This window comes from Strix uralensis, chromosome 4 (genome assembly GCF_047716275.1).
Source record: "Strix uralensis isolate ZFMK-TIS-50842 chromosome 4, bStrUra1, whole genome shotgun sequence".
NCBI lineage: Eukaryota > Metazoa > Chordata > Aves > Strigiformes > Strigidae > Strix > Strix uralensis.
This window is the reverse complement of record NC_133975.1, coordinates 9,620,754-9,633,642: the sequence shown is the minus strand read 5'-3', so window position 1 is coordinate 9,633,642 and position 12,889 is coordinate 9,620,754. Positions and strand designations below refer to the sequence as shown.

At 35.9% G+C, this 12,889-nt stretch overlaps 1 protein-coding gene across 6 annotated transcripts in view; it reads right to left on the bottom strand.

Moving 5' to 3' along the window:
• Positions 1 to 12,889, bottom strand: part of NSD2 (nuclear receptor binding SET domain protein 2) — a 75,668-nt gene that overhangs the window by 27,231 nt on the left and 35,548 nt on the right. For all 6 annotated transcript variants that reach the window (XR_012628619.1, XM_074865580.1, XM_074865585.1 and 3 more), the window contains 6 exons: positions 12,426 to 12,592; positions 11,566 to 12,057; positions 6,727 to 6,871; positions 5,641 to 5,718; positions 4,066 to 4,184; positions 873 to 954 (listed from right to left, as the gene is read on the bottom strand). Coding sequence is in view for 5 of the 6 variants with exons in the window: in XM_074865580.1 (XP_074721681.1) it covers positions 873 to 954; positions 4,066 to 4,184; positions 5,641 to 5,718; positions 6,727 to 6,871; positions 11,566 to 12,057; positions 12,426 to 12,592 (1,083 nt within the window). In the remaining variant the exon portion in view is untranslated. The remainder of the gene's footprint in view (positions 1 to 872; positions 955 to 4,065; positions 4,185 to 5,640; positions 5,719 to 6,726; positions 6,872 to 11,565; positions 12,058 to 12,425; positions 12,593 to 12,889) is intronic.

Below are 12,889 nucleotides of genomic sequence, written 5' to 3'. Positions count from 1 at the left end.
AGTAAGTTTCTGAAACCATGTGTTTTGGCTTGATTTTAAAAATCAAGAGGTTTCTGTTAATCAGATATGTACTACAAATGGCTAGAAAATGTTTTCCCAATTTTTTTTTTGGCTCATTGCTATTAAAATCAAAACATCTTGTGATTTAGGACCTCTTTAAAGCAGAGGTTAACAGTTATCTCCTCAGATAAACATTAGAAGGCCTACGTGATTTCATCACTGAGTACCACTAACACTTTGTTAAAAGAAAGTTTATATACAGGAGCCAGGTACCAGACATTATCTATGGCACATCACCACTTCTACATTGCGCAGAACTTGCTGAAGCTTACTCATCTTTGGCATATCATTATAACACCTAGAGACATGCTCTTACAGAATTTACCTTAAACTTGAGCATCATTAACAAGTCTGACTTTCGGATTTTGGTCCAAGGTTATTTAGAATTCCCTCTCGCACTCCACACTGCCTCCCATCAAGCATCATTTAAAAGGGCTAAAATCACATAGTAACTGATTACATTGATGGTCACTGCACTTGTTTTATGGGGCTAATGCACAATGACAAATTGGAGCAGTAGGATTTTTATCACTGCTCGCCAAGATCACAGGGCAATAGCTTTAATTTGGTGCCATCAAATGGTGAACTTGCGAACTGCTGCTCTAAATCAGCAATACACAATTTCAGTCAAGTATAATGTTGCAAAATGGTGGTAGTGAAGGAAGAGGGCATGCTCCCCCCCCCATCTGTGGCATAGTGGCTGTAACTGGTTATTGCGTCAGCAAAATTTAGCCGGCTGCCTCAGACAACCTGTTTATTTTAAAATTATTTAATTGTAAAAGTTACATTAAAACTTATTCTGACCACATTACCTGACTGGTTCTTTTGTGAAGAGGAGGTTTCTGTGACCTTAGAAGAGTTTGTTTTTGCTGTTTTGTCATTGCTTGTCTCCCTCTGTCACAAAAAAAAATATGAAAAAATAAAAAAACTCCTAATTTATGAGTGGTTGGATAAAACTGGCAATTACTTCTGGATTTATGTTATTAAAAAGAAAGTGTCTTTACAAATATCTGAATGGTAATGTAGTTAAGCTAGCCCCATTTAAGTGATTTTTAAAACTCATTTACAGCACAGGGTACAAACCCATAAACAAATGAGAAAAATTAAAGAACACAGTATTCCAGCATCCCACTTATCCATCCCAAATTCAGCATATCAAAAAGGGGAGCTCTAAATGAACATGAAACATGTAAATTATCCTTACTATTCTTTGTCTAAACTGGTCAAATTGAAACCTTTCATTATTAAAGGTAAACTGCAGAATTAGTATATAAATTTGAGAATAAACCCTGTGCAGAATTTTAAGTCTCAGAGAGGCTTGCTTTCAACTCCACAACTTATAGCAGTGCCATTTTTAAAATTACTATCGTTAAGATTGTTTCAGCATTTCCAAAATAAAAACTCTATTTTCAGGGGAGCATAAACAACAAACTTGCTCCAGATTGAGAATTTATCATTAAAAGTTTAGGCCAAAAACTGGGGAAGTTTTTGTCAAAGCTTTGTCAAAATTAGACACTGTTCCTTACACATGACACTATTTTTCTTCTTTTTGTATGTTACAAATTCATTCAAGTAATAAGTCACTAACATTGTAGCCAAGAATGCTTAACCCTGACAAATGCTCACCTAATCAGTAAGAACAATTCTACCGAACAGAAGGTTTTACATACTTTTTCGCATTCTTCACCTGCCATTCAGTTTTACAAAAGATGTACGGGTGAACACCTCAAAGGCCAGAGAACTGGTTTCCTTCATAAAAATATATACAAATGGCTACTGTACTACAGATGTGCTACACTGTGCTTTTACTGACTTCTCAGAAGATTAAGACACCCTACGACTAATACCACCAGAGGCTCCCAATATCAGTTTTGTAAGGTTACTGTTACAATTCTGTGTAAAAATGAAAGAAAATGTACAGTATAGTTCACTCTTAAATTTAAAGCATACTTTACAAAACCCTCATTTTGTTAATGTGCATTTTATATACATCATGAAAGTACCAACGAACAAATTAGTTTTTCAAAACTTCCATATAGGTAACTTAGTTACTTTGTGTGAAAACATTCAGATTTTATAAATAAGAATTAAGGACAAAAAGGAGAGGATAATGCACAACTCTCAGGCAAGAAGTAAAACGTCATTAAAAAAAGTCATTAAAACTCCTCCTATCCAAGACGATTGTAACAAAAGCCTGCAGGTAAACTGGGAATAGCACAAGGAAGGTGTATGGTTAATGTTTGCTTTTTTGAATCGCTACATAGACATTTTCACTGTCATTCACTAGATCTTTTACTAAGCAGCAGCATATACAGCTAGAAGTGCTCTTGGGCTGGTGAAGGCAGGAAAAAGACTAAGAGATAATTCATAAAAGAAACTGCAAAGCAACCATTCTACGATATCTGACCCTTCTGTGGACAGAAGCACAAACACTGCTACATGCATTTAGAGCTTCCAAATTACCTAATGTTTACACACCCCAGATTCTCTTAACTAGCTCTGATAAATGGATCAGATAGAGGACACTTTCTAAATGTGCATTACTAAGTCAGTGCTATTAGTGGTATGTATCTCATGGGAATAATTCATCTCACTTATTTATTTTCCTGTTAATATTCACATCTGTATCACAGCATCAAAGACACCAAAACCTCCTTTGTATGAACTATACTGCAACTACCTTTCATTCTACTTGTGATAATGTAGGCTAACTGTAGTGTATGAATGCTGGTGGGGCAGTAAAGAAGTAACTTTAGGGACAGTCAAAACACGGACTTCATAGCAGGAATTAATTACAATAAGTAAACTTAGTTAATTGATACATCTAGACATGCCCATTCTACGGATTTAGACAAATCTAAAAAGGGTCCAAAAACTTCTCCTAGAACGTTAAGACAAATATTCAATGACTAACCCATTAGAGCAAGAAGTGCAAAAACCGGTTTTTGCCCTTCTATCTGCAAAGGTAACATTTCTCTATGAATTATCTTTGTCTCTTGCTAATAAGCTCATTAAGTCTGGCTATGTAAAATTCCATTTATTTTTTATATTGAATTCTAGACAAGTTGTTTGAATATCCACAATATCAACAGAGGTACTAATATAACCAGCCTACCAAACAGATAATCTACAAATGAGACCTCCACAATTAATTTAAAAAATAAATCCACTGCCTTTCCTTGTATTAGGTTGTTTCATTTAATCACTGTACCACTAAAGTCCTGAGATGAGGTCTGCAACACACTAGAGTATGATACTGTAATAACGTATCTGAAAACACTTGTGAACTAAGCTTTTCACACAAGTAAAACCCATGAAGTTCACTGGTCTACAAGCATGACTAAATAAACCTACGCTTAAATCTCTACAAGATGTGGGCTGTCTCCATACATAGTTTTAGTGACCTACATAAGGAAAATTCTCATTCTCACAAGCAAGCTAAACAGAAAAGGAGCCTGTGATTTGTGCAATAAATATACTGTAATATTTACTGCAGTTTCCTAATTTAAGAAATGGGTCAGCATGTCACTAAAATGTTCTATAGGCTTCCAGTTCTTGAAAAGTAGCTGTTCTGGTTTGTTTTACATGCTTTCCTCTCTACCCCAACTTTTGTCTAAATTAAATATTAACTATAAAGATTATTTCTTTTTTCATTCTTTTCTACATCTCTGAACTCCAATTCAGGAGGAAAGAAAATGAACTATAAAGCATGACAACATGGAAAGGTCATGCCTCTGCACATTCCTTTGGGAAACAGATTTTCTCAGCATACATTTTTGCCACAGTTTAAGTGCTACTTGTCATACCTCCATCCTCGAAACCAAAGGAAAAAAAAAAAAACCCACAGCGATAAGCTCACATGTATCTCTGAATATTTACAACAGTTTGGTTTGACATCAGACGTTATATTTTTAATCCTGAAAATGGAAATGCTGACAAACTTAACTACAGCAATGTGATTGGTGCTGCTATAAATCAACCCAAACAAACCAACAACATAATTACCTTCCGATTATTCTGTTTATCCATCCTGAGTCTTTTCCTAGGTGCTTCCTGAACTTCAAAATCTTCTGTAGGTTCCTTTGTCCTCTTTTTTTGGTTTCTTTTATTTCCATGTAAGTTACCTTGGGATGGGGGATGGGGGAAACTTACATGAAAAATAATCTAAAACCCACTTTCAAATTATTTTGAACTGATCTAGTTATTTAAGTTACTTTTCTTTCAGTCATTATTTTTAAAACACGGTTAAACATTAACACAGTTTGATGACCTCTTAATGCTTAAGGTCTGGTTTCTGGTGCTGAAGACTAACTCTACAACACATCCAAATCAACTGCTTCACACTTAAGTTATTTTAGAATGATGAGTCTACCTGTATAAGCACTAGTTTAAGACCTGAACATTACTGCCCAACACTTGTTTCATATCGTCAGACTGCATGACTGATCTATACAGCTTTAACTCTCCTGTCACTTTAACAGTGTCTTATCACTGAACTGAATTTTTAAGTCTCCTTTAAGTTCTCCAAACGATTCAGATGAAGATACTGGCGACATCTATTAAGGCGCCTCTGGAAAAGACAAGATATCACCAACCGCAGAGATTAATTCTCTCTTTCTGGTATGGCAGTTCCAGACTCTAACAAGCTTACTTATATTTTACAGGAGACCGTAAGATCCCCTTCCTTTGTGAACCAAAATCCTAAGAACAGAATCACATTGGTCATTTTAAACCAAGGGACTTACATATTTAGATGATTGTTCACTGTAAAGTTCAAGCAGCTGCTAAATTACAAAAGGTCAGTGACTAAGCTACATACCCCTTCCACAGGTTCAGCTACTGTTTGCACTCACTCTACCTCAAAAAGATAGATGAAGGTTTTAGGAAGTGGTCTGTTTCATCAGGATGAAATGACAACATTATTACACTCTCCAGTACTCTCTAGTTTATGAAGCTACAGAGTATTATTAGTATGAAGATTGCAAGCTCCAGGGGCACAAATACGTTAACTGAAAATTGCCCTACAGCTACAAGCACTCTATTCCAGTGGGAACAAATAGCTGTAAATATTAAAAATAAAGCAACTTGAAAATATGGATAATTTTCAAATTAATGTTCTTATCTAAACAATCTAGGACATATTCTATTATCAGACTCTGAATCCACAAAGCAGACTGAAATGGCTCCAGGAGAACCTGCTACTTACAAAAAGCCAGCAAAAGAAATCCCACAATATTCTTCCAAGTTTAAGATAAGAGGATTTGGGTAGGGGAAGGATTGAACTGACATGTTTTCATCTGTAGATAACTATAAACGTACACAATATATGTACTAGAAACACCTGGTACAGGTACAATTTCAATTACATTTCTTGCAATATGACACTGAGGAAGGTGAACAAAATTCAGTACTACAGTGTTTAGATATTTAATTTGGGATCCATTAAAATTCTAACGTCAAGGAAGACAACATCTGAGATAAAATGAAGATATTATGATACGTGGGCGATTACATAAAAAAATACACTCAATAGCTACTTATAATGATGAACTATTTGCACACAACACAAATTTCAATTACTTCTGGATCTTGATCTCCTTTTAGGTGAGTCTTGAAACACTTTACGTTTGGCCTCTCCAATATTCTTCAATGATGAACCTTGAGAGATACAGAATGTGGTTTTTTTTTAAACTGATATCCAAATATTTGACACTTAAAATTTAAAGTTAAAAACTTTTCAATTTTCCACAAAATGATGTTATTTCACACACACACAGATAGTTAACAAAACTGACTGCCATGTTTATACAAGTTTTTCCAAGTCTCACAAACTTTCAAACACTCCCTCTCATTCTTGTCATTGCCCAAAGCAGCACCTGTTGGCTTCTAATACTTCCATAAGTCTTCTTACAGTGCTGTAAAGCTATTTAAATTTGAAAAATGATAGCTAGTTAAATTTGATAAAGTCTATGCAAATGCCAAACTATCTTCCTCCTTCTTTCTCAAGTGACTCCAAAACCCCTCAAATATTTTGCAAAATAATTGAGACTGTTTATCAAAACCAAATGCTAGACAAGACCAACAAAAAAAAAAAAAAGAGAAAAAAACCCTATTTGCAATCTTGTACAATGTCCTAAAAACTTTGAGCAGCATAATAAAATGCCGAATGGATGAGAATTTCAGAATAAAGATTGGAATACTGCCTGAGTTGATGATGATATGAGGTAATATACTTTAGGTATATATGAAGAAAAGCTGTAGCACTGATTAAAGTTTTTAAACCATTTCCTAACTATTCCATAGAAAAAAACCTCAAATTTTACTAGTAGTAACACTTTGTCTTCCCTTCCCACCATCCACTCATAACAGGCAGTGGATGCAATGGCAGCTGCTTATGGGCAGAAGAAGAATGAGAAATCAGCAATCTCTAAACAGTAAAAGGTTTACATATAACAACTTTTCAGAACAATGAGCAAGAAATGTAGACTTCATGGGTTGCGTTTATTGTAACCATTGGCATTCCTTTGCTATTGGCACAAACACCAAGAATTAAAACTGGAAAACAGTGAAAGCTGTTTTCCCTACAGGTCTCAAATATGTGCTTAGTTTAACACCACTATGTATATCAAATTTAGTTAGAGTACACTAGCACAGTTTTACGTTTACCAGAGTCTTCTTCAGATTTGGGAGAGGTCACTATGGCAAACTTTGTGTTATAGCGAGCTTTCTGTTTTTCACTAAGCATGTTCCACTGCGATTCAAGCAATTCTTCAATCTCCTCACTTGAAGCATCTGGATGTTCAGCAACCACCTACACACGCAGAAATAGGGTTGTATTAAAAAAAAGGTGACCATTGAAAAGAATGGTGTATATACTTCTATTGCTTTGGAAAACTGGATACAAACAACTCATCCAACATTTCTGCTGTAGACAGAACTAGGTTAAAACCTTCTGTATCCATTGTTTCTTTGAACAACCACCTTTCTCTGTTTCTCTAAAAAAATACCCCTATTAGCATATGTAGAAGTATTGAGAATCATTTTGGAAGTATCTATTTGCCTTTTAATATTAAAAAAATGGAGTAAGTGTAAATCTTGTGGTCATTCAAAAAATTTGTATTATTCCTTGATGAAGTTTAAATCTGTATCACAAAGGACAGACAAGAATATTGGAATATATGCTTGCCTGCATAGACATCCATCAATTCACAGGAGAACTCATTAAACATAGAACTCATTACACCTATCTTAGCAGAGATTTACACAAACTAGCATCTGATGCAACATTTTCCTGCATTAATTCATCATTTTATACTATGTATATGAATATTAGGAACTCAAAAAGCTGTGCATCTTTTCTTAATAATATGAGCATGACACATAATAGCCATCAACATGGAATTTAAGAGAGTTTCTAGAAGTTTATTCAACACAAACAGAAATCCAGTATTAAAGAAAAAATCCTCCCAAACTCATTCAGTATTCCCATATTTCTACTTAAGAAAAAACAGATTTGATTAATCACAGAAGTCAGAAAGCTCTAAGATTGTATACGATCCACAGAAATTCAACAGTAGCTTTAAAAACAACCCCTCTCATCTCATTACCCAGCATTCTCCAAAATCCTATTACTGGAGTGATGCAACTAATACCCCAAAATCATGGAGCAAAATAAAAACTAGTCCAACAAAGCCAAGTGTTCAAACAGTAACACCATTCAACAGAACAGAAATACAAGTCTTCTGTGGTAAGTGGAAATGATTAAACCTAATTTCGGAGAATCTTAAAATTGTATTTCCTGTTGTCAGGATACAAGTGTGACTGAAACATCTCCAGAGGTTAAATAGTTGTAGTACCTTCCTTCCACTGGGATTATTCAGTCTAGTAGGAAAATTCATGCTCTAATTTTTCCCCTAGTAGAGTACTAAGAGTTCTCTTGCTTCTATCTGGCATAAGTCATCTGCATAAAGCCTGGAGAATACAACCACCTTTGGAGGCCTCTACTCAAAGTTTGATTGTCACGAGAGTTATTGAGAGGGCAGAACACAGACCCACAATATATCCATCCCACAAATCTCACTTCTTTACGAAAAGAAACTAACATCTATTTTGACCATTGTGCTCAACTGGGGCACAGTTATTTAATCCTCTAAGAAATAACTAGCTTTGTTCACACAATGAGATAGTTTGACATCACCTCCAGTCCCACCAAAATATGAATTAGAACAACTTTCAACTGACTAGGAATGCTCTGAAATAAGAAGGGAAAGACATTCATGGTCCTTAATGATTAAGGGATCCTTGCAAAGAAGGCCTCCAAGGAGTCTCCAAGGCCGCCCAGCAGTCTTCTCCAAAGTCTTCATGCTGTATTAATCAATCCCAGCATACATACTGGGTACGATGTGTTGAGTATCTTGATGTACATGAAAACCATGCACTTCTCCCAGGTAGTTATTCTAACTATGCTACAAAACACATAGAAGGTCTTTCCTTGGAGCTGGGAATTAATATCACTATAGGTGTGGAAAACATGGTAATTAGACCAGGCACGTCCTAGCTCATCCAAGCAAAGCATACTACCTTTGCTCTTATTTGTCTTGATATTCAACAACTCCTTACACATGCAGAAATCTTCAATTGTGAAATTAATTCTTAATTTACCTCAAAACAGACTCAAGGCCCAAATCAATGAATTAATATATAACAGTATAGCTGTTTGCCTCTCACTGGACAATGCCTTTATCTTAAGTCAGATACTCCCTTCTAATGATTACTATAGTTATATTTCACAGAGGAAGCACGTCAGAATGCCAATAGTACAAAATATATCTTTACTCCTTTGGTAACAGCACAAAATACTTAATGCGTCACTGCAGCCATGAAAGTGCTCCAAGCTTTCAACGCCTCCCTCAGGGAAACATGCCTCTTAAATAATTAGAAACATTTTCCAGGCACTTCATCCAGTCTTCCAGCAGCCATCATTCATTTCTAAAAATTTCAACTATTCCTCACCCTCCTATTCCCAGAAAAAAATAACACAGAAAGTAGTAATTAATAAAACAAAACCAATATATGAATCCTACTAGCGTACAAAACTGAACTCCAAGCAAGATACAGCTGAAACAGCTCTACTTTTAAGAGAGTTTGTGATTACTGGAGGCCCCAAGAGACAAGTGTTCAGTCATTCCTTTCCATTCACTTCCATCCCTTTCCAAGTCTAAGGGCCAGAAAGCCTCTTCTGGATCCATAGTTTCCCTTTCTTCTAAGTTTCTACATGCAAATACTAAAGTAGCCATACACTAAACTTTCAGATGCCACCAATACAAGTAGCTCAAAATCAGGCCTGTTTTTTTAGCCTAAGTTATCACTCCTTCTAAAGCGTCAGAACATCTACAACAGCAACAAAACAAACTCTTGGATGGAAAGCAAACCATGCAAGTTGAACCGATAAGCCTAATGGATGGGGAAACTCTGAATACTAGTTTGGATGGATACAATATCCACCTTCCACTGAAGGCACAAAACTGCCATTTTAAAGGCGACATGACAGTCTGGAAGATTAACTAAACTCAGGTAACTTCGGTTCTGTGCAAGAAGCATGAATATCTAAAATGGTACCTCCCCACTTTGCCAGTTATCTTCGAATCAAGAGAAAGGAATTCTACTGCCCTGATTGGTTAGAGGGACTGGTATCTGCAGTTTTCATAACCTAGTTCTGTTCTATGCACAGAAGTGCTTCTGTACCTATCAGAATGGGTCACACAATCACGTGGATTTGGGTTTTCATGACTGATCTTATTAAAATGTATTCTAGGCAGCAATAGTAAGAGGTCCTCTACCTAAATACAGGTAATATTTTGAAATTTCCTTCTACTTAAAACTCTGCAACATTAGCCACTATCATCAGTGTGCTTTTCAAGTTTATGCACTTTCTTCAGTTTCCCAAAATGACACTGAAGACAAAGCAATTCCTCAGTGTCAAATATTGTAATGGTCTTCATATTTTTCATCCATTAATTTGAGAATTACAGTATAACCGCAGTAGGGAATGAAGCTTGATAATTGGCACAGAAAATAGAAATATAACATCAGAGACTCAGCGTGTCTCTTCTGTGGTAAGATATGTTTGGCTAAGAGTCCATAAAACCAGCCATAATAAATCTCATTTCTTTCAGAGAAGTAATTTCATGTCCTTCAATATTGCACAAGACTTCTTGCTACCTATGTTAAAGGCCAAGGAAGTTCCCCCTTGCCACTAACACATGACACAAGGTTACTTATAGAAGAACTGGAAATAGAACTCAGGTGTCTCAAACATGAGACAGATTATTTACCCATACAGTTTTTCATAATGAGTATGTCAAAAATCTGTATTTAGTAGTCTGACTGCAAAACCCTTTCCTTTCTGGAGCCAGCAAACTGAACTGCCAATGCTTTTCTCAATTTAACCAAAGACACTAAAAGGTATATGTAATGGTCGGTTCATTTTAATTCTTAATATTAGCTTAAGTTGCAATGATCTAAAAAGATCCTAAGTTGGATCACAACTAATTGACTTCCATACAACAGAATCTGTTTTCCAATTTTTCTTTATAAAGTTCATATCTATTTAAGTTTTCTAACACAAATATCCTGTAACAAAGTCAATCGCTCTAGTTAAAGAGTGTGCCAGAGTCACCACTAACTTTCTGGTCCTTCTGTGGGTATTATGGAATAGTACAACTACAATAAAATATGAGAACTCATGCTTCTTTCAGTGCATGAAACTGTACTGCAAATAGAGCAGAGGGTTGTAGGGAAGAAAAATGATGGTCATTATTTTAAAGTAATGAGCTAGAACAGCAGTACTGTTTTTATACTTCTAACAGTCTTCCTAAGAAATATTGATATTAAGGTGTTTATTTATTCTATCTTGTACTGGAGTGTAATCCTCTCAAGAGGACCTAGTTTCTTTCTGTCCCAGCAGATTGCACAGTGACAGTGATTTTCACAAGCTTTGGTAACAAGCTCCTTTTGAAACTCAACAGAAGATTCTAGGTAGGTAAATGGAGTTTCTGAGCAGTTCAAAGAAGAGGGAACACACCAAAGGAATTGAGCCACATCTTCAGGAAGAATGTACAAGCTAACTACAAGTAAATTGCCATAAACAGCATAACCTTTGTTGTATTTGCCTGAGCATATGTATGCATATCTATTATATTTTACATACATTAAAAAAATTATGGCTAATACAAAGGACTATTGGATTATGTAGGAAGATATTAACACAAGTTATGCTTGAAGTACGATGGCATTATCACTATCTTGTTTATATTGCTCACCTACATGCCCTTCTTTCTCCGTTCCTGTCTAGACTAAGATTTGATGCAGGCATACCTTATCAAGCCCAGAGTACTATGGGTTCTACAGTAACAACTAGTTTTTGTCAACTAAAGTAAAGAAGTTTCTTTCAGTACAGAAATGAGAAGAGGCACTCAGCAACAATAACAGCTAAAAGAGACTAACCTCATCTCTGTGCTTCTGACAAAAGACCAAAAACTGAGATACTGCATCGCCCTTTCTGCTTCGTGGAGTAGATGCTGGAGTTTTCTTTCTATTGAGAGGGGAGCCTATCCCTCTTTTGGATTCTGCCTGTTCAGATGACTTTTGAGGAGTAGTATTCTTAGTCCCCGACTGACTGCATTCTTGCATATCATCAGTGGCAGATAGTTTTGATGTCCTTCTCCTCCTCTTGTTAGGAATGCCAGACTCTTTCATCAATTTCAGATTTTGAGTGGTTTCTTCATTTGAGTAAGATGACTCATCTATCTCCTCTAATGGTTCCACAGCAATGCCAACTTCCTTTGCCACTCGAGGATTAAGATGAGGTCTGTCCCTAACATAGATGAAGGTGTACTTGGCCTTCCGTTCTTCCACTGTCATGCCTACTGCTTCACTTGCTTGCTTAACACCCATCTCCCACTGTGGCCGCAGCTTCCCTGAAACAGGCTTTAACATCTGCAAGAGAAGATGACAGCGTGAGAAATTTGCCCACTTCTGATTTCAAAATGCCAACGTTAACACGAAACAATTCCAAGAGACTAAGTGTAATGTATAATTATAATTCAGACATTCAAATGGAATTGTATTTGATAGTACTGATACCATGCATGAATCAATGACAAAGCAGAAGAGCACTGATTTTTAATAGGTAACAAACTGGTAAATCATCCCATTCTTTGCATCTAGTAAGTGAAACAAAAGACTACAAGTCTCTGTAAAACAAGCTGTCTTTAAAGCCTTCCAGAATATCTATTTATATCTGTACATACCTGTAACAGTAAAATAAAAAGCTGCAAATCTTGTCTGACTTGGTAGCCTCTTACCTTTATTTTCTCTGCTTTAGTGAGGGCCTGTTTTGCACTTTCCTGGCATAATTGTTCAAACTGGTCTTTTTCTTTGAAGGGCACAAGGCTCTTCTCAAATATCCAGGCTCGCTCTGGGGCATCTCCAAAAAACTGAACATGATATTGACGAAAACTTTTTTTCTGTCCTGAAAATTAAAAATGAATGTATTTAAGATACAACTTAAGTTGTTCTCAGCACTTTCAGACTTGAAGTCTTTTGTAAGCTGTTATAGTTACCATGACAAAAGCACAGTACAACTGGTTAACCTTTTAAAAACCCACTTAACTGGCTTGAAGTGTCTGAGCTATAATCTATGAAGTTTGACACAAAAGCCCAGTTGTTTAATTCCAAACAAGAATATGCTTTGCTTAATTAACTTAAGGTTACAATCATCTGTCAGTGCTTTCCACCCATATTAACTTATGTCTAGTTTTGGAAAATG